Source organism: Equus caballus, chromosome 1 (genome assembly GCF_041296265.1).
Source record: "Equus caballus isolate H_3958 breed thoroughbred chromosome 1, TB-T2T, whole genome shotgun sequence".
Lineage (NCBI taxonomy): Eukaryota > Metazoa > Chordata > Mammalia > Perissodactyla > Equidae > Equus > Equus caballus.
In genome coordinates, this window is record NC_091684.1 from 2,190,993 (window position 1) to 2,210,967 (window position 19,975).

Here is a 19,975-nt window from a genome sequence, read left to right on the forward strand (position 1 = left end):
CTCACCGCTATGTTGCTCTCCCTCTCAGCCTCAGTGGAACAAGCCACGATGAGCCTGCAGGTCCCTACTCATCACATGGGGAGCTGCTGGTTGGGGACCGTCCCAAAGGGCTGGAGTGGCCACAGCAAGAAGGATAGTGAGAAAGGAGGTTCTGAGCAGCGTGCAGCAGCCAAGGCGCCAGAAGTACGTGGCTAGGCCAGTGCACCTGCACCTGCAGGCCCACCCCTGCCAACTGCCCTCTCAGCAACTGCTCCAGTGGGGTGGGGTGGGGTCGGGTGGGAAGTGAGAGTCCTGCAGGTGGGGTAGGCCAGGTGAGGCAGCAGGGCCACAGGCCAGAGCCGGCGTCTCTTTCAGTACCCGCTCCTCAGACTACAGCTGGCGTCACATCAAGTCACCTGAGGTCCCAACTCTCAGTCATGACATCGTTGTGAAGAAGGCGTACGTTACCAAGACCCACAGGACACTGGGGCACGCCCAGGAGAAGTGAAAACACATGTCCACACAGAAACTGGACGTGAGTGCTGACAGCGGCGCCAGGCACAGCAGCCAAAGGCAGACAGACACATGTCCACCAACAGAAACACGGTAAACAACATGCCGTCTGTCCACACGATGGAAGACCACCCAGCTGCAAGAGGAACGAAGTGCTGACACGTACAATGTGGGCGAGCACTGAAAACATGACCCCGAATGGAGGAAGCCAGACCCAAGGCTACAGATCGTAGGACTCCATTCCTAAGAAAAGCCCAGAACCAGCAGCTCCCTAGAGACGGGAAGTGGATTAGAGGTTGCGGGGGTGGGGGGGAGGTGGGGGGCGATGGCTAAGGGTAGGGGAGATGAAAGTGTTCTAGAATTGATTGTGCTGATGGCTGCACAGCCGTGACTATTCCAAAAACTATCAAATTGCACAGTAAATGGGTGACCTGATGGGATGACCTGATGGGTGAGCTGGATCTCAATAAGCTGGGGTTTATTTATTTATTTATTTATTTTTTAAGGAAGATTGGCCCTGGGCTAACATTTGCCGCCAACTCTCCTCTTATTGCTGAGGAAGACTGGCCCTGAGCTAACATCCGTGCCCATCTTCCTCTACTTTATCTGTGGGATGCCTGCCACAGTGTGGCTTGCCAAGCGGTGCCATGTCCGCACCCGGGATCTGAACTGGTGAACCCAGGGCCGCCAAAGCAGAGCATGAGAACTTAACAGCTGCGCCACCAGGTCGGCCCCTATAAGCTGGTTTTTAAAACAACCCGTTTCCTGTCCCCGTGGGGAGACAAGACCCCGTGGTTTGAAGGGCTTCCCACACTCCTGTGCTCGCCCCTGTGATGAATCCTCACCTGAAAAGCACGCTTCGAGTGCCTCAAGTCACTAGGGCCATTCTCTCCATGACAGATAGCCCTTAGGAGCTTCTGGCTTGAAACTGCATCCAGATTAGGGACCCAAGGGCTGGGAAATTGTCCCTGCAGGTGGCCCCAAATAGCCCCTTTGTGCCAGCCATGAGGACTTTCCGTTTGCCCCGTGGGTGCCAGTGCTGGGCACTGTCCCCAGTCCTGCTCCCATGAAACCCCACGGGGCAGCAGGAGTGAGGGGTAGGAGAGGGAGCTGACAGTTTGGACGGAGCCTCGGCGACTGGCACAGGCTTGCTTCCTCAAAGCAGGCTCCAGCCGTGTCTGCTCCCTGCAGTCCTCCCAGCCCTGCTCCTGGTCCCTTCCTGCCGGCCCCACAGGGCCCCACTTGCCCAGGCCCAGGGGAGGACGCAGGCAGCCCCGGGCAGCCCAGCCTCCGTTCTGCATCTCACCCCCCAGCTCTCCTCAGGGCGGCCTATGGCACTCCCACCACCGAGGGGTTCAGGCTCTCCCCACTATGCTCCCTGAACCCCCTGGCCTGCCCTTCCCCAGCCCTGTGCTGCCCACCCCCATCCATGAGCCCCACCACCTTCCGCAGGCCTTCATCCTTGACTGCACCCTCACCCTGCCCCACCCACCCCTCCCCACTGTCCAGTGTGTTGGGTCCAGATCTGCTCCGGTCCTCCCAGCTCACTCAAGCCCGTGCCTCCAGTCCCCGGGACGCACAGTGCCCACTCCGACTCCTGCCTACCTTCCTTGCTGTTCCCGAGGCCCAGGTCCCAAGCCCCATCCAGGATGCCCTCATGTCCACACCCCTCTGCTATGGACTGGATGTTTGTGTCCCCCCAAAATCCACATGTTGAAGCCTAACCCCCAAAGTGATGGTATTTGGAGCTGGACCTTAGGGTTAAATGAGGTCATGAGGGCGGGGCCCCATGAGGGGGTTGGTGCCCTCATAGGAGGAGACCCGGCTCTCCCTCCCGCTCTCGGTCCTGCAGAAGGGCCATCTGCAAACCAGGAAATGGCTTTCACCAGACACGGGGCGAGCGGCAGCTTGACCTTGGACTTCAGCCTCCAGACGCGAGAAATACACATCTGCTGTGGAGCCCTCTGGTCCGTGGTTCTTTGTTATGGCTGCCCGAGCCGCCCAAGACCCCATCCTCATCTCTGTCACCCAGAGGGGCCACTCTCAAATTGCTCAGGCCTCAGCCTCAGTTTCCTCCTTTGCAAAATGAGGACACTGACCCACATCGCTGCAATGGGCTCCTTGGGCCCCACCCCCAGGCTCCAGCACCTTTGGCCCCTGCCCTCAGCCACACACACCCAGGAAGGAGGGGAGCCCCATGGCCCTGCATCCCTCGCATGGTCAGCCATGCCCAGCCAGACCATGAAAGCATGGGCTCGAGGGCGTGGCTGCCCTGTGAAAGGTCTGGCCTCTCCCTGCCATCTCCAAGGTGACAGGCCAACCCTGGCGTCAGGCAGGGCTGGGATGCCTCTGTGGGTGGGCCAGGAAGGGAGGCAGGCCCCGGGGACATGTCACTGACTGGACCCAGGGCTCAGCAAGGCCACACAGGAGGAGCCGCTGATGTGCCTCCAACCCCAGGGAGAGGCATCCGCAGCCGGGACACTGGGCAAGGTGGAAAAGCAAGTCAGTCTGCTCAGAGCGGCGGGCAGCCCACCCCTTCCCTGGGCGCTGCCTTCCAGCTGGGCACTGATGGGCTCCAGAAGCTTCCTGCGGTTTCTAGGGGTGCTGGGGAGGCACCCTCCAGCAGACGATGCCACTCTCAGGCTAGGGACGAGGACTCCACCCAGCCAGCAGGGCAGGTTCTCACCTCCTCCACATCCATTCCTTACTGCAGCCTGGCGGGGGTTGGGGTCAGAAGCCGGCTCCCTTCCCTGCAGGAGGCTGTGGGCGCCTGGGCCTCCTGGGGGACAGGGCCCGGCAGAGGCTGCCTCCAGCCCAGCCGCAGGCCGGCTGACAGCTCCCCCTGCAGCATCCAGGAGGGTCAAGATGCCCACTGGACCCAGGCAGGAAGGGGGCAGGGTGGGAGCCCCAGGACAGGAGAAGGCCCAAGAAGGTGAGCTGGGCAGTGCTTCCTGGGTGGCGCAAGGCCAGGAGTGCAGAGCAAACGTCTGCTCGTGCCCAGAAAGATCATCCAGGAAGAACGAGAGGGCTCACGGGGACTGCAGGAGATTTTCACTTTCTTTTCTGCTTTCATTTTACTAATTTTCTACCACCAACTGGGGTTATTTTTTAATTAGAGGAAAAGAAACCTTTCAGAAAAGTGAAGGTACCAACTAGGCTCTTGGCTCGGCAGGGGTGTCACGCCACCTCCAGCAGGATCCGGAGTGTCCAGGGCTTAAACTCAGCAGATGGGATCGGGGACCAGCACGCTGCCCTCCAAGCCTCTGTGTCCTCAGCTGGAGAAGCTCGTGCTTACAGGGCCTTGCAGGCCCAGAGGGCGATGGAGAGCTCGGCCCACTGTGAGGACTCCCTTACGTTTGCTATGCCCACAGCCCCCTGCGCCCCTGGCACGCTTCCAGGAGCGCGCTGGGCGGGTTCCTGCATGGTGATTGATGGGGAAGCAGAGACTGGGGAGGCCCGGTGGGGTGCGGGGCCTCAGGGCCTGAGGGGGAGCAGGAGCTGGCTGTCCGGGTGCTAGTGCCCCACCCCATCCCCTCTGCCCGGCCCCTGCCATGAGGCCCAGGCCTCTTCAGGGTCCAGGTCCCTGTCCAGCCTCACACTGCCTGCCCAGCCAGGTTACATGGTGCCCAGGGTGAGGCCCTGCGGGAAGCACGGCAGCTGGGAGGGGTTGGGGCTGAGCTGGAACTGGGGAGACGCCAGGGAGCAGGTGACCAGGCCAGAGGTGCGCAGGGCTTGGACGTTGGTCTGCCAGGCTCAGACAGGGACAGGGTCCAGGAGCCTGACTGCCAGGGCCAGGTTCATGCCATCAAAGAGCAGCTTAGCCCCATGCGCTGGGGTGATCAAGTGAGCCCCAGCTGGGCCTGGAGGCGGGGTCTCTGCTTTTCCCCCAACCATCGCAAGCCCAGGTCGTCTCCCCAAGGTGAGGGTGAGGGGCCAGAGGAGGCCCCTCCCCTCTATCGAGAGGACCCCATTCCTGACCCCTTCGGCCTGGCACGGGCCTTCCTCTCCACTGTGCCTTTCCCAACCAGTGCCCAGTGAGGGAGGCCTCCCCCAGGAAGCCCACCTGCTTCCTGCAGCCATTGTGCTGGGCCCTCTAGGGGGGTGGCCAGGGTTAGGGGAGGAGCAGAGTGCTGGACGTCACCGGGGCACCCAGATGTCACCAGGGGCTGGCCAGCCACCCAGGTTTGAGGGACCAGTGGTGGGTGTGGGTCCCGCCCTCCAGCCTCTGGGAGGAGGGCCTGTCACACAGCTGGCCTGTGAGCCACCATGACATGAAACTGACAAGAAAATGTGATTAGTTTGCTGCTCAGAGAAGCAGTCACGAAGCCTTAAAAAGAAGCCACCGCTGCCTTTCCTTCAGTTAGAACTGCTGTCTGCTCCTGCTCGCCCGGGCCAGGCCGCCAGCCGGCGGGTGGGGATGGGGGGAGAGCTGGGGCGGCCACAGCAGAACGGCCAGCACTGGGCTCTGTCCAGTGCTCCAGCCCAGCCATCTTCCCGAGGGCGTTGGCAAGGGCAATCCTGGGAGGTGCACCCTGTCCTGGGCGTCCGAGCCAGCAGGCACCTGGAGGGGACCAAGTGGGTGTGGACATGCTGGAGGCCCCAAGCCCAGAGCGGGATGCCCCCCAAACTGGATGAAGTGGCAACGGGTGACAGGGACAGACCCAGGAGCCCACGGGCCTGAGGGTCATCTCAGGGCTGGGCTGCAGCCTGCTGGACCCAAGCCAGCCTTTAGGAGGGCCCTGGCCTGGGATGGACCAGGGGTGATACCCAAGGCAGGGCCTCCCTGTGTCTTCTGCAGGGGCCTCCACCTGGCCCCAGAGCCAAGGACGCCTGGATCCAAACCCCCACATGCTGGTGGTCATCCTTGAGCCTGGCCCGGGGGGCTGGGCTCTGACTAGCAGGGGCTGCGTGGGAGCCCTGGGCCAGGCAGTCAGGAGTGGAAGTGCCCAGGCCAGGGCTGCACGTGGCTCCATCTCAGGAGATCTGAGTCCCAACCACTCTGTTTGAGCAATGCCTGGCTTAAAAAGAATGCCCTGTCCCTCTGCCTCAGCACTTCCTCTCCAAATCCAGGCATCACCCCAGGCGTCACCCCAAGCAGCCACGCCTGCACTCAAGGTGGGGACACCCAAGGGGGCTGTCTGGGGCGGAGGCCTCACAGCTGCCATCTGAGATGGGGGACAGTATCCGGACCGCTGTGAGCTCAGAGGGTCTGGACAGCTCCTCCAGCCGGCACACAGAGGCCGGGCCACCCTGCCCCAAGATGGGGCCTCGGCTCTGTGGGACCCACGAGGCAGGGGCAGGAAGAGGCTCTGGGGGAGGGTTGAGGGGCGAAGGATAGCACCGCCTTTCCTTCCTCCAAAGCACCCTCTGTGCTCTCCTGGACTCACGCAAGGTGCCCCCACCCATCCGTGGACCCTGGGGGTCTCAGAGTCGAAGGGCCTGGACCAGAATAGCTCCTCCTGGGTTTTTTTTTTTTTTTCTGGTTAAGATTCTGTCTAGAAAAGGGCTCTGCTGCTACAAATGTGTGAAACCCCCATCCTTCCGCCACCCCCACTCCCGAGGTGCCGGGCTCAGAACCACAGGTGCCCTGAGGGAGGGGAGTCCACCCCCTCTTCTGTCTTGGAGAGGACCTGAAGGCATCCTCCCCACACACACACTCCGGGCCCGGCCAGATGCAGTCCTGGCTGGGGTGGTGGCACCCTTACAACACAGAACGTTCTAGTAAAACTAGAAACAGGCAAAGGCGCCACCGTCCACGTCCACTCTGACATGTCCCTTGGCTCTCACTGAGCAAACCAGGAAACAGGAGACACTGGGTCTCCCTGGGGGAAGCGAGGGCAAGACTGTCCCATTTGCTGACATGTTGCCCCACCCAGGAAAGTCAGCTAGAGCCATGAGGGAGGCTGTGGGAGGCTGTGGGAGCTGGGGAAGGCTGGAGGAGGCTGGGGGCGGCTGGGGAAGGCTGGAGGAGGCTGGGGGCGGCTGGGGAAGGCTGGAGGAGGCTGGGGGTGGCTGGGGAAGGTTGGGGGAGGCTGGGGGAAGCTGAGGGGGGCTGGGGGAGGCTGGGGAAGGCTGGGGGAGGCTGAGGGGGCAGAGGGAGGCTGAGGAGGTTGGGGGAGGCTGAGGGGGCTGGGGGAAGCTGAGGGGGCTGGGGGAGGCGGGGGAAGGCTGAGGGGGCTGGGGAAGGTTGGGGGAGCCTGGGGAAGGCTGGGGGGGCTGGGGAAGGTTGGGGGAGCCTGGGGAAGGCTGGGGGGGCTGGGGAAGGTTGGGGGAGCCTGGGGAAGGCTGGGGGAGGCTGGGACCACTGCCTCCCCCCACCCCAAGATGAGCAGCAGTGCTGGCGTCTCCCAGGGAAGGAGAGACCCACTTTTCAAAGCTGCCCCCTGATATTCCATGGGGGTGTCCTTCAACAGGGCCTACCATTCGCTCGCGGAAACACAGACACACACGTGGGAGCAAAAGGTGCGGCTCCAACACAGATGCTCTTTATTGTCTCTCACATTTAAACAAAGAAAGAGCAGACTCAATTTCTTCTTTGTTTTTTCTTTTTGGTCTTAAAGCAACAAAAAGGGAAAAGGAACGCAGTCTTACAAACAACAGAGCAAGGGTCTTTTCCTTTAATGTTTAAGTCTGTTTTCAAAGTGCCAGCCCCTCATCGCCTCCAGACGGTACAGGTAACTCCTAGCAGCTCGGGGACAGGTGGCCTTGAGGCTGGGTGCTGGGCACCTGGGGGGACCTAAGCTCTGGGACGAACGTGGGGGGTTGCCCGATCTCAAGTGCACAGAGACCCCTGCCCCAGGGCTTGGAAGGAAGAGCCCCACTTGTGCAATTTGGTTTCTCTGAAACCTGCAGGGAGGCCCTGAGCTCACACCGAGCCCCGGCCCTTGCCAGGACACCAGACGGTGGGCCCTGCTCCTCCACGACGCACCGGTCCCAGGCTGGACACTGTGCCCCCAACACGCATGGTGGCAGCAGCACACGTGTCCTGGGCTCCTGGTACTTCACAAACCAGGAAAGCTAGACTCTGAGTCACAGAATAAATACACTCAGCCGAGAGGGACCGCTGTGCTCCTGGAGGTTCTGTCCTCGCGGCTGGACACACCTGCTCCTCTCTGGGGGGACCTCGAACCTGGCTGACCACCATAGTCACGCAGGGCCCATCGGACGGAATGGGGGACACAGAGGACACCCGAAGTCGGAAGCTCCAGGAGAACAGCTGTGCCCTCATTGTTGGTGACCTTGGGGGAAGCAGAAAGGGCAGAGGTTACTGCAGGGCTGAGAGCTGGGGACAGGTGGGGGTCCAAGCAGCAGGCCAGAGCGCCCGCCGGGGGTCTTCTGAGCCATCTCCCTCAGGCTCTGAGGCTTGCCAGGGAACCCCAGAGCTCCCAGCTCCCACTGGCCCTCGTCATCTGGGGAGTCCCGCCTTCCTCGGTACCCACGCAGGGCCATGCGGAGCCTGCTGCACCTCTCCTGGCACAGGTCCCCTGACCCCAGCATCCCCCTGTGCCCATCCCATCTACCAGGGGCCCTGACTGCCCAGGGGAAGGCGCAGGATCCTTGATGGCTCGAGGGCCCAGACCACAGGGCTTGCCCTAAAGCCCCACAGACTTGCGCCTGCACACAGGGGTGCTAAACGGGGGCCTGCTGTTCTGGATCCTTCCAGCCACTCAACTCACAGTTGGAAGGACCCCAGTGTGTAACTGTCAGTGGGGTGTGACTCATGCCCCTGGGGAGACACACCCACCCAGCCCAGAGCCCCCCACTCACCAGGTGCACCTTCCTGGTTTGGGGGATCCCCCAGGGGCTGTGGGGGCAGGCCATGGAAAAGAAAATTCTTTCCCAGGTTAGTATGGAGCCCAGGCCTCAGCCCTGCTTCTTGACTGCCCAAATCCAACGAATGAGGGGAGCAGTGTTCTCCACCGGCATTCTCCCCCGTCCATTGGTCCAGGGGGATGGAGACACCACAGGAGGCCCTCAGAGGGAGGGAGCCAGGAGCCCAGGAAACAGGAAAGGGGGGGGACCCCAGGTGACAGGGAAGGAAGAGGAACGGGGGCTCCAAGAACAGAGGGAGCCCAGAGCCCCAGGGCCACAAGTCCTGCTGCTCCTCCCGTCAGGAGGGCAAGTGTCGCCCCACTGTGAGCCGCTCCACCAACACAGGAGGTGGAAGCGAAGCTGGGCTGACTCCTGGCCCGGATCCTAAGACAGCTTCCACCTGCACCCTTGGAAGTCGTAAGCTGCCGTGATGAAATCCTGGCTGTCCTGAGACCGCCACACCAGGAGGAAGCCAAGCCAGCTAGGTGGAGGGGCCCAGGGGTGTGTGTGTGAGAGCGTGTGTGTGTGTGTGCACAATGAGGGGTGGGGGGCCGGCCATCCCGCTTGTCCCGGCCACCCCAGCCAAGGCCTCAGACAGGTGAGAAGCCACCAGGGACACTCAGCCCGGCCAACACGGCTGCCCGGAGCACAGAGACTCACGAGAAACAGCAAACCAGCCTTGTTTTAAGCCACGTTTGAGGGAAGTTTGTTCACACTGTGATCGTGAACTGAAATACCTAATGTGTTGGAAGGCACTGAGAGATTTCAATTTCTCTTAGAGAGCTGGGGACAAGCGAGCGATAAGCTATAAAGCTAAGCAGCCAAAAATGAGGCAAATTCAACCCTGCAGAGAACAGAGTTGAATAAAAACAAAACATATTCATAATTATCCACATGGATAAGCTGCAATTTTTAATATCAACACTGGATCTTGATTTAGCCAAAAATTGTATGTATGTGTGGCAGGGGAGTAGGCAATTATAAGATGGCAAAATCTTCATATTCCAAAGGAAAAAAATCTGTAAATAATGCCTAAATTGCACAATCATGAAACAAAAAGCAGCAGGTAAGTTCTCTCTCAGGAATAGGGAGATACATTCTTTCATTATACACTGTGTTGCTAGTGGGCTTTAAAAATGTGAACATATATAACACTGATACAAATTAAAGTTAAATGAAAAGAAACTATCTTACTACCATGTGAAGTTAGAATCAGTCTTTTCCCACATACAGCTGTTAAAATCCAGGAGACTGCTGGCACAGAGAAACCCACGTATCTTCTCACGGCTCAGCTGCTGGCCCCTGCTCCCCGACGCCAGCCCAGTGCGGGGGGTCAGATGCCCAGGCCAGCCCTGTCGGCACCAAGCTGCTCAGGTGGATGGCCTGAGGCCCCAGGACCCACCCAGTGCCCTGGAGGGAGACAGAGGTGGTGCAGGGCCTGGAGGGCGAGTAGCGGGAGCTTGAGTCCATGGAGGATGAGCCTGGCCCCAGGTAGGGGCACGTGAGAGCCTGAGCAGGGATAAGGCACCGACCTCCCAACATGAGGCTGCTGGCCACAGGGCAGCTTGGACGTGGGTGACAGCCCCTCCCTGTGGTGCCGCAGAGGCTGGGGCACACTGCCAGTCCAGGCCTGAGCTCACCGTCGGGCTCCTGAGGGCCCAGGACAGCCCTGGGGCAGAGGTGCTCAGGGAGGCTCAGAAAAGAGGCCAGTTTCTGCCGCCGTCGGCTGCTCTCAGCTCAGCACAGTGACATTCGGTCTGAGAGCAATGACCCCACCAGCCGAGCAACCTGGCTGGGAGGTGGGGAAGGGGGAGCTGCCGGTCGTCCTCCTCCATCCAAAGTGGCCAGATTCCACAACCAGGAAGGGAGCAAGAACAGTGACCGCAGCACACTGCACTGCACACTCGCTCCAGACACAGGCAGTCATCGGGCCGGCCCTCTGTCTTGTGACATCACCCCAAGGCTCCAGGGAAACCCCCTGGCCACATCCAGGAGTGGACTTGGGGCATGCAGGACAGAGTCCTCTCCTGGCCCCCTGGCTCCCCGCTGCCCCAGAGCTCTGTCATCACCAGCCCTGCCCAGAGCAGACCCCGGCCCCAGGCCCATCCAAAGAAGCAGACCTGGCACCAGATGGAGGGCTGGGGTTCTGGAGCCAACTCCGAAGGACGCAAGGTGTGCATGCGGGCGGGGTGGGACCCTTGTGCAAGCGCAGGAGAGACCTTACTAAGTCCAGAGCGAGGAGCGAGGCGGCGGCACTGGGCCTGCAGATACGCCCACCAGGGGGGAGCCAGCTTCCCACCCGGCCACACATCTGGGGAGAGCGAGCCCCTGGGCATGAGCGGTGGTGTCCACTAAGCTGCTGGTACAGGGGTCGGGGGGGTCACAGAGCAAACCTGGCCGGGGCTGGGACCTGGCCACCCACTCCAGGGGCCCTGGGCTATGCAAACGCTCGGCTCCGAGCAAGGCTGAGCTGTATCCACCAGCAGAGGGTTTCCTGGGACACTGTTTGCTCTTTGCACAGAAAAAAGACCGAAACCATAAATCGAAATCCTGGAACCTGCTCTCGAATTCCCAAACGCCTCCTACCCGAAGCGACTGTTTGAGCCTGCCAAATACCACCCCAACTGCCAGCCCTTGGAGACGGGCCCTTCTAGACACTGTGTCTTTCCCTCTGCAGTTGCCCTCAGGACAGGGTGGACGCCAGCCCCATCCTCGCTCCCTCCCACCCCTGAATCCCCGGGGGCGACCAGCAGGCCCCAGGAGAGGCCAGGAGGGGGCGACGTGAGGGCAGCGATGACCAGGCCTGGTGGTCAGGGCCAGGGGCAGGGAGCACCTTCCCCAGCGTTAACTCTATTTTGACAACCCTGGGTGCCATGACCATCCCCACTCTACAGATGAGGGGCTGAGGCTCGGAGGGGCTCCAGACCCTGTCCACGGTCATTCAGCTTAGCTGCAAGGCCAGGCTGCAAGCCCAGGTCTGGAGCCTGTGTGAGTGTCCAGGGCGGTCAGAGCAAAGGGCCACAAACTAGGAAACCACAGAGTTGGAGAATGGACATCTGGAGCCCAGGTGTCACCACGGGGAGCCCATCCCCAAAGGCCACAGAGGGGACCCCACGAGTCCCAAGGCCTTGTTGGTTGAGGGCCCCACCACAGCAGGCTGAGCACCAGGAGTGAGGTGCCCCGAGGTGACAGGCCCTCTGCCTAGGAACAGGTCGCCTGGCCGCCTGGGTCCAGGCCCAACCCCCCACCCTGGCCAGGACCACACTCCCCACAGAAAGGGCCGGCTGTGTCCAAATGGGCACCACAGCCCCCTAGCCAGGCGAAGGCAGACACTTGGAGCAAACCCTGCCCCTACCTGCACCCAAGGGGCAGAGATTTCTGTCCCAACCCTAGGAGGCAGCCCCTTCCCAGGCCAGGCAGAGGCCCTGCCTCAGGGTCCCTGAGAACACCGCCCATGTCGCTGGGTGGTGGGAAGCGTGAGGGGCCCAGTGTTGTAGGAGTAGATTCCCCAGAGGCGCCTCAGGGAAGCTTCGGAGGGCGATAGCCTCTCCACGGATGGATGCAGGGAACCGGCTGGAGGCCCCACCCAGTCCTCCCAGGAGCCCTGCCTCCACCAGGTGTCGAGGCCATGGCCATCACGTCTGAGAGACAGGCCCTGACCCTGCAGGGCCGACAGCAGATTCCGAATGAGAAGAACAGTCCCGAAACGAGAAACGTTGGCCAGGATCATCGCCTGTCACACAGACGCACTCCTGCAAGTCCCGTCTTCCTCTCTGCCTGTCTGCCTCTCGTCTGTGGGGAAAGCAGCTGTGCTAAGTCCAGCTCCACGACAGGCGCCCAGTATCCAGCGGGAGCTGCAAGTGCGGACAGACAGCCCACACCAGGCAGGGGTCCGGGCAGCCCAGTCCCTGGACGTCCTCGTGCCCACTGGGGGTCCCTCCCAGACCTCCGTAATTGTTGGGAGCTGCCAGTGAGATCTGGAGGGGGGGAGCCATCCGGGTCTGCTGGGATCACATCCAGCCCCAGTCGGAGCTGCTGGCACAGGTGGGGAACAGCCATGCCCAGCAACTGCCAAGGCCACTCCCTTTAATCGAGCGTTTCAGGATTTCAAAGGGGCTCAGATCCCAGGTGACTGCACTTCACTGCAAAGAAACACACAGCCCGGGAGGCAAGGAGCTGCCTGAGCCCTCCCCATCAACAGCTCGACCCCTGTCTGTCCTTAAACATCCATCAGCCACGACACTCGTCAGAAAAATGCACGGCAGGCTCGAGAGGAGGCGGTTGGCCCAGGCCCCTTTCCATACCCACACCTGTGCTCTTCGAGGCACTCCCCCCTCCCCCCCTCCCCCCCTCCCCGCCCCCCGCAGGAGAAACGCCTCAGGAGACCCCTGCAGGACTGGTCGTCACCCGGGGACTGTCCTACCTCCCAGCCTGATGCAGCCGGCCGGCCCCGCTTCTGAAAACCCCACGGCCTGGGCACTCTGGTTCTGCCGGCCTGCGTGTGGACAGCGGGCGTCCTTAGAAATGTGGAGATGAACCAGGGATCTCCCTGCGGGTTCCTCTCAGCAGACCAGGCTACGAAAATGTCCCTCACAGTAAGACAGAACCCCTGCCCTCTCACTTCCCTCCTCCCACCCAGCAGCTCCCACCCCCCACACCTCTGCAGTTACGGGATGTTTGGGGCATCCCTCCCTCTGGGCGGGGAGGTCCCTGTTCCCTGACCACAGCCAGCCTGGGCAGCCCCCAGCGCACCCCAGCCCCTGCTGTCCCCACCCACCCACTTGGACACTGTGGAAAAGGCACAAGGTCACTGCAGAGGCCGTTCAGAGAAAAGCTCGCTTTTCCTGGGGCTTCCCAGGCAGGCCAGGAGCCAACCCAGCCACCCAGCGGGGCTTCCTCACCCCTTTCCTTGGACCCACTGGGGACCTCCCTCCTCTGAGAGTCACCCCCACACCACTCAGCCCAGTCCCTGCCTGGAGGCCCTCTGTGCCCTCATGTCCACGGAGGTGGCACCACAACCAGCCTCCACCTGGCCCCTGGGGGACCCCACCCACCTTGCACGGGCCCCCACCTCCTGCAGCCTCCCCATGCTCTGGGAGGACAGACCTCCCCAGGTTTCTCCTGGCACAGCCCTGCCTCCCACGCCCAAGGGCCCCCAGGCCACGGTGCCCACCTGCAGGGCTCTGACAGCCCCTTCTCCCTGTCTGCCCCTCGCTGGCCCAGGCTGACCTCACGGGAGCAGTGTCCCCCTCCAGGAGTGTCCCCCACTGGGCCCCAAGACCACCACCAGGGCCCCGCAGCAAAGGCTGGTTGAGGCTGCTGTGCCTTGCGTCACTGGCACCCCAGTGATGCGCTCCACAGGCTGGGAGATTGTTGAGAAGAGGCGGTCTGGCTGGGGGGGCTCCCCTCTCCCTGCACAAGGCCTGGGCTGTGTGAGCAGAGGGGGGAGGGTGGCAGGTACTGGCCAGTGCCCTGGGCCCCAGGAAGACGACCAGACCTGCTGTTCTCGATGCTCAAGACCAGAACTAACAGGCCTGTTTCCACAAACCACAGCCTTTCTGAGAACGGTGACATAAGTGCTGTGCATGAGCAAAGAAACGAAGCAGCCACAGTCAGAAACCAGAACCACCAGGTGTCACCAAGCAAAAGGAGGCAGCACTGGCCTGGCATTGCTGATATCACCATCCTTAGGTGGAGAGTGTGCGCAGGGCCCCCACCAACACAACCCAGCCCTCCCATCCACCACTGACAGCCCCGCCGTGCAGTGGCCACGCATACTCACGTCCTGGGCTGTAACCCCACATCCAGCCCCGAGTCCACAGCACACGGCCTTCCCTGAGCCACATCCGGGACTGCGCCACCCAGCTCTGTCTCTCCAGCGTGGCTCATGGGGGGATCAAAGGCATGGCCACTCCCTCAACCCTCTAGACCAGCCTGGCCGTAGCCCCTGAGCACAGAACTGGGCCCCAAGTGCCCTGCTGGGTCCCCCCGGTTCCTTTAGCCACAGGCATCCAGGCTGCACCAGGGCTGGTGGAGACCCTGGCCCAAGTATGGGGGTTCCGAGGGCAGTGAAACGGGGGTGCAGCCCCGTCTCCAGGGGAAATCATGTAAGCTGGCTGGAGGCCTTCAGAGTTTGGGTCACAGTCCTGCCCACAGAAAGCAGACGATTCCCAGGAACACCGGCTCCTGCGGGGTGGGCGGCTGGAAGATTGTCGTCTGAAGGAAAGTCTCCCCGGGACATGCAGAAGGTTGACATGCGGCCCAAACCCCTGGTCCAGAGGCCCAGGCGGCCCCTTCTCCCAGCCACTGCTCCCCTCCGTCCCGGGTGGCCAGGTGGGTCAGGAAGGACTGACAGTGCCGAGAACCCCCGGCAGGGCCTTGTGATACGAGTGAGGGGCCGTGGAGACCCAGGTGTGGAACCTCCAGCTCAGGGTTCTAACCTGGAGGCAGGACGGGGCCGATGGCCACCACCCATCTGCCCCGGAGCCTGACTCCCCTCCTGGGCTGCTTCCTCCCTCTGATTGCCATTTCCGCCACAGCTGGGAAGCATCACCTCTCTCCCTTGGGGCTGACGGTGGTGGACACACGTCAGGCATTTTGCTCTGCCTCTCCAAGGCCAAGCGGGCTGCCCCGCAGCCCCTGGGATGCTGGGCACACAGTGGGAGCCCGCCTGGGAGCAAACCTTGGCTCCGTGCCTCCCAGGACCAGTCTCCTCATCTGCAGGACGGGGCGCTGCAGCCCCCTACTCCTGACGATGCAGCCAAGTGCGCAGAGTGCCACGAACCCGGCAGGGGGCAGGGTGTGTGCTCACACTGGGGAGGGGCCGCTCCCAGTGCCCTCACCTGGCCGGCTTCCCCAGCAGGCCAGGCCTCCAGTGCATTCCTGAACTCCTGCTGCGTGCCGGGCACTTCCTTACTTCCGGGCACTTACTCTCCTCAAGGGGAGACCTCAAAGAGAGCAGCAGAGAATAAAGTAGAAGGTCATGAAAGGAGCTGTGACGGAAACAAAGATGCTGGGGTAGAGAGAGAGTACTGGCCGTGGGGGTTTGTCCTGGACGCGGCCATACAGGTGCTCTGAAGGAGCTGCACCAAGGGGGTGAGATCGAGCTGGGACCTGGAGGAGGGGGTGGCCAGCAGGCACAGAGCAGGTGGGCACCTCGACTTTGCCACATGGTGCCAAGGGACAGGGCACAAGGAGAATGCTCGATGGGAGGGGGGCCTACCTGCCCTGGAGACCCCGGCCCCCACAACTGCACTCGGGTCAGAGTCTCTGACCCACCCACTTCCTGCATCCCTGTAGTCCCTGGGGGCCTGCAGGATTCAGGCCCCTCCCTGCTGGACAGAGAAAGCTGTGGGCTCACATCCTCAGTTCATACCCTGCAATGACCTCAACAACCCAGAGTCGGTCAAGGGCACTGGTGAGCAGGCTGCATGCCCATGGGCTCTGCCAGGAGGAAGGAGCCAGTCTCTGTGTACGGCTGGGAGCCGTCTTCTTGGTGGGGGTCAGAGGGACAGCCAGGCGCAGGGCGGCGGTGTGGTGCTGCTTCTGTTGGGGGGACAAATCTGTGTCTGCTGGTGTCATAAACAGGAGGACAAGCAAACGCTGGGCAGAACGGGAGGCCTGAGGGAGAAGGTCAGCACGGAGGAGCCGGGACGAGGCCAGATTTCTCCAAACCGCCCTGGTTGTACAGAGTCAACTTGGGACCCGAGGAGACGCACACAGAATTACAAGTCACAAGTCAAAATGAAAACAGACAGGAGTCTGTACAAGTGGAACGTAAAGTGGAATAAACAACCCTACATTTTGAGGTCAAGACAACCACAGGGAGACTTGTCTCCATGCCTTTGAGAGAGGGATCTGACGTATACCCTGGGGGCCAGACCCCAGGGGCGGAGGACCTGCAAGGAAGCCTTGGGGCTTCCCGCGGGTCACAGCGGTGACCCTATGGAGCTGCTATGCTGAGCCGGTCACGTGTGAGAGACAGCCTATCTACGTGAAATGCCTGACAGGTTACACCTTAAATATGTGACATGGTATGTAACATACTTGACATTTTATACACATATTAACTTTTACATATAAATTAATACAGTCACACATTGCCTAACGACAGGGACACCTTCTGAGAAATGCGTCGTTAGGCGATTTCATCGTCGTGCGAACATTACACAGATGCACTTACACAAGCCTAGATGGCGTAGCCCATCACACACCTGGGCTGAATGGGACTAATCCTGCGGGACCACCATCGTATATGCGGTCCATCGTTGATCAAAATGTCATTATGTGCCATGTGACTATAATTATGCTGGTATCATTAAGAACTAAAGTTTTCAAAAGAAGAGAATAGGGATACAAATATAAAAGTCAAAGTAGTAAAAAATCTGAATTAGAAAGTGGTATGAAGTCTGATTTCTTTTCTCCTAAAAGAAATTAATTTCTGAGTCTGTCAACTGCAAAGACTGAGAAACAACAGTGAACCCAGGAGCAACGAGCACCCGTCAGGCCAAGGCGGGATCGCTAAATACCATTTCCCTTGAGAGGAGGCGTCTCCCTGGGACCCAGCCGACCCCAGGCCTGGGCTGGAAATGCCGATGGCGAGCCAGAATCCCCTGTCACAGCAGAAAGCCAGGCCGCTGCCAAAACCACCACCATCATCGGACTCAGGAGCCGAAGAGCCAACTGGCCGAGGATGGGACACTTTAAGCATCAAAAAGAATAAAATTTGCATGGATTGAAAGGAGTCAAATATGTTCAAAAGACACACGAGTTCTTGTGATACGCACACGGTCAGGATAGAGCTGGCAGGTCACTCCGGAAGGTGCTGGGAACCAACTCAGACACTTGTCCTGTAAGACACCTGCGCTTCCTGTAAGGCTGGATGTGAAAGTCACAGGACGGCCAGGGTGTCGCTGCAGGGCTGCTAAGGAATGGACAAGGCCAGCAACTCCGAAGGAGACAAGTCACCAGCAGTGTGTGGCCACCACCTCAGCAGAGGCATCCTACCTGAATCCAACAGTGTAGGAGTGCCCTCCCAGAGTGCCCTTGGACCTCTGACCTCGGGGCAGGAGCCCTGTGCGGGGCACAGAAGCCGGCTGGGGCCAGGGATGAGTATTCATAGCAGGTGGTGGGGACCAAGGAAACAATGCAGACCTGGGCAGCGTGCGTCTTCCGAGAGGTTAAGGCATCTTGCAAGCGGGCAGGGCAGCACTTGGCCTGGAAGGCGCAGGCAGGCAGGGGCTGCCTGAAGCTGGCCCCGGGCCGGGAGAAGTCCTCATGCCCAGGCACCTGATCCCCCGGAACAGCAACTGGGAACACCTGCATGTCTCCCTGGGCACTGCTGTGTCCCCGCTCCTGCCATGCCCCACACCTCGAGGATGCTCACGATGCTGCCGGAGGAGGTGGGATGGACTGAGCCTGAGCCCCCGCAGCAGGCTTGGAATTACAGGCCTTAGTTTCCTTCGGGAACAAAATAATTACAAGCTTCACAGAGGACCTGGATTCTCTGAAAGCAACGCGGGCAGTCATCTGAAAACCCATCTTCAGAAGCAGAGCACATTTTTATTTACAGTTGGGAGAAAGAGAAAAGCTGGCGTGGGGCATGTGCTCAAGGGCACCATTCTAAAAGGAGAACACCCTTAAGAAAAGTCAAAACCTGGAAACCCCATCTGGATGCTCTCAGCCCAACCTGACCAGCAAGCACTGCATCCACACGAAGCACGGGCACAGGCACCTGCCAACCCGTCAGGAGGGGCGCCATCGCCAGCAGCGCTGCGGGGTTTCCAGGCTGGTTTTCCTGATGGATATCCTTATTTCCCAGGAGAGATCAACATTATGAAGCTGAAAGTCGGATATGGCCCTGGGGTGCTGCCGGGACCCACAGCCCATGTGCCCAGCCTCCCTGGCATGGCAGCAAATCCTTCTGGAACAATGGATTTCTCGATCACTGCACAGCCCCATCAGGCTGCAGTCCACTTCAGCAGCACCTGACCCCTCCCTGAGCCCAGTCGGCCCTCTGTCGAGGTAGAGGCTGGGGGACCTGAGCTCACACGAGACCCCAAATGTGCCAGATGGATGGGAGGAAGCAGCCGGTGAATTGGTGTCCCCAAAGACACCAGGTCCCAACCCTGGGACCTGGGAATGGTACCTTCGACGGTAAAGGAGTTGCAGGTGCGACTGCATTAAAGCTTTTGAGACGAGCAGATCACACTGGATTATCCAGGTGGCCCACACATGCCATCACGGGTCCTTATAAGAGGGAGGCACAGGGAGATTCGACACTGACGAGCAGAGGCCATGTGACCACAGAGACAAAGACTGGGTGACACGGCCACAGGCCCAGGGACGCCTGGAGCCCCCAGGAGCTGGAAGAGGCAGGAAGGACCCTCCCCTGGAGCCCTTGCAGGAAGTGCAGCCCTGCGACACCTTGATTTCGGGCTCTGGCCTCCAGCACCAAGAGAACAAATTTCTGTTGCTTCAAGCCAGCCAGCGTGTGGTCATCTGTGACAGCAGCCACAGGGAGCTAGCAGATACAAGGATGAGGCTAACACAGGGGGCGAAGCAGAGGGATGCCCTGTGCTCGGTGAAGGGGAACACCGGGCTCGGAGCTGACCACAGAGGGGCAGAGCGGGGGAGGCTCCCTGCCCGCCTGCAGCCTGGCGTCTCGGGCAGGAAGGGGAGGCAGGGGCCCCTTGGTTCACGGGAGGCTGGACACCAGCCCCGGGGCCCTTCCAGCTCACACAGCACCTGTGAATTTCCCACTGGCCCGAGAGGCTGGGACAGTGGGTGGCATTCTGTCCTCCCACTTCAGGGAGGTGCCATGGTGCCCAGCCCCCGGCCCCCAAGGGCAGTAGAAGGTGCTGTCGGGGCTCCCAGGACACCTGGGCACCTTCCCCGCACTCCTGGCTCCTCGGGGTGCGCTCCTGATGACCGCCCACCCAGCAACCACTCCATCACCGTGTGCCCTCTCCCTGTGCAGTGCCAGCAGGCTGGGCAAGTCTCCCGTCCCAGCCGTGCGAGCCCACGGCCAACCCTCAGGTTCTCGGCCTGCCCACCTCGCCAGTGCTGCCCACTGTCCGTCCAGCCCTGTTTCCTGGGCCCCACACCTCCGGTCACCTCTATCCGCCTTCCCGCAGTCTCCCTAACCCTCACCAAGGCACTGTCCTCACCCAGGCCATCCCACGAACCCACGACTCCAGCCCAATGTCCTCCAAGCCCTTAGACATCTCCCAGCCAAGACCCATCGCCAGCCGACAGGAGCCGCCCTCCCTGCGGTGAGGGGCACACTGGTCCCCAAGTTCCAGGAGCGGCACCCAGCATGCCCAGCCCATGTCCCCGGGTTCTTCTCACCCTTCGGCTGACTCCCTGTCCCATTTCAGCCTGGGTCCTCTCATCCATCTGCCTAGCCTCTCGGCCCCATCACGCTCCTGTCCCCACAGCCAGGGGTGTTTCCAACACAAACAGGACAATTCACCCCTCTGCTTAAATTCTCCACTGGTACCCTTTGCTATCAGGATAAGGCTGCAGTGGGGGCCTCAGCCCACCAGGCCCGAGTTGGCCTCCTTCCCCCACCCTCAGAACGTGCCCAGTTCCTTCTGCTGTAGACCCTGCTACATGTCCCTCTTTTTGCCTGGGATGGTCATCCCCCATCCTGTGAGCTCCTAATTAGCTC

The 19,975-nt window shown here is 61.0% G+C and overlaps 1 protein-coding gene across 21 annotated transcripts in view; it reads right to left on the reverse strand.

The window, feature by feature from the left end:
- PWWP2B (PWWP domain containing 2B) overlaps positions 1 to 19,975 on the reverse strand; it is a 54,239-nt gene that overhangs the window by 18,647 nt on the left and 15,617 nt on the right. For 12 of the 21 annotated variants that reach the window (XM_023636743.2, XM_023636687.2, XM_070245421.1 and 9 more), the window contains one exon: positions 6,956 to 7,730. The exons of 2 other annotated variants lie outside the window; for them this stretch is intronic. In XM_023636743.2, the coding sequence (XP_023492511.1) occupies positions 7,717 to 7,730 (14 nt within the window). In that variant the 3' untranslated portion in view covers positions 6,956 to 7,716. Of the gene's footprint in view, positions 1 to 6,955; positions 7,731 to 9,190; positions 12,447 to 12,727; positions 12,800 to 19,975 lie in introns of those variants that run through there. 7 more of the 21 variants (XM_023636732.2, XM_070245119.1, XM_070245697.1 and 4 more) reach the window with 3 other exon arrangements.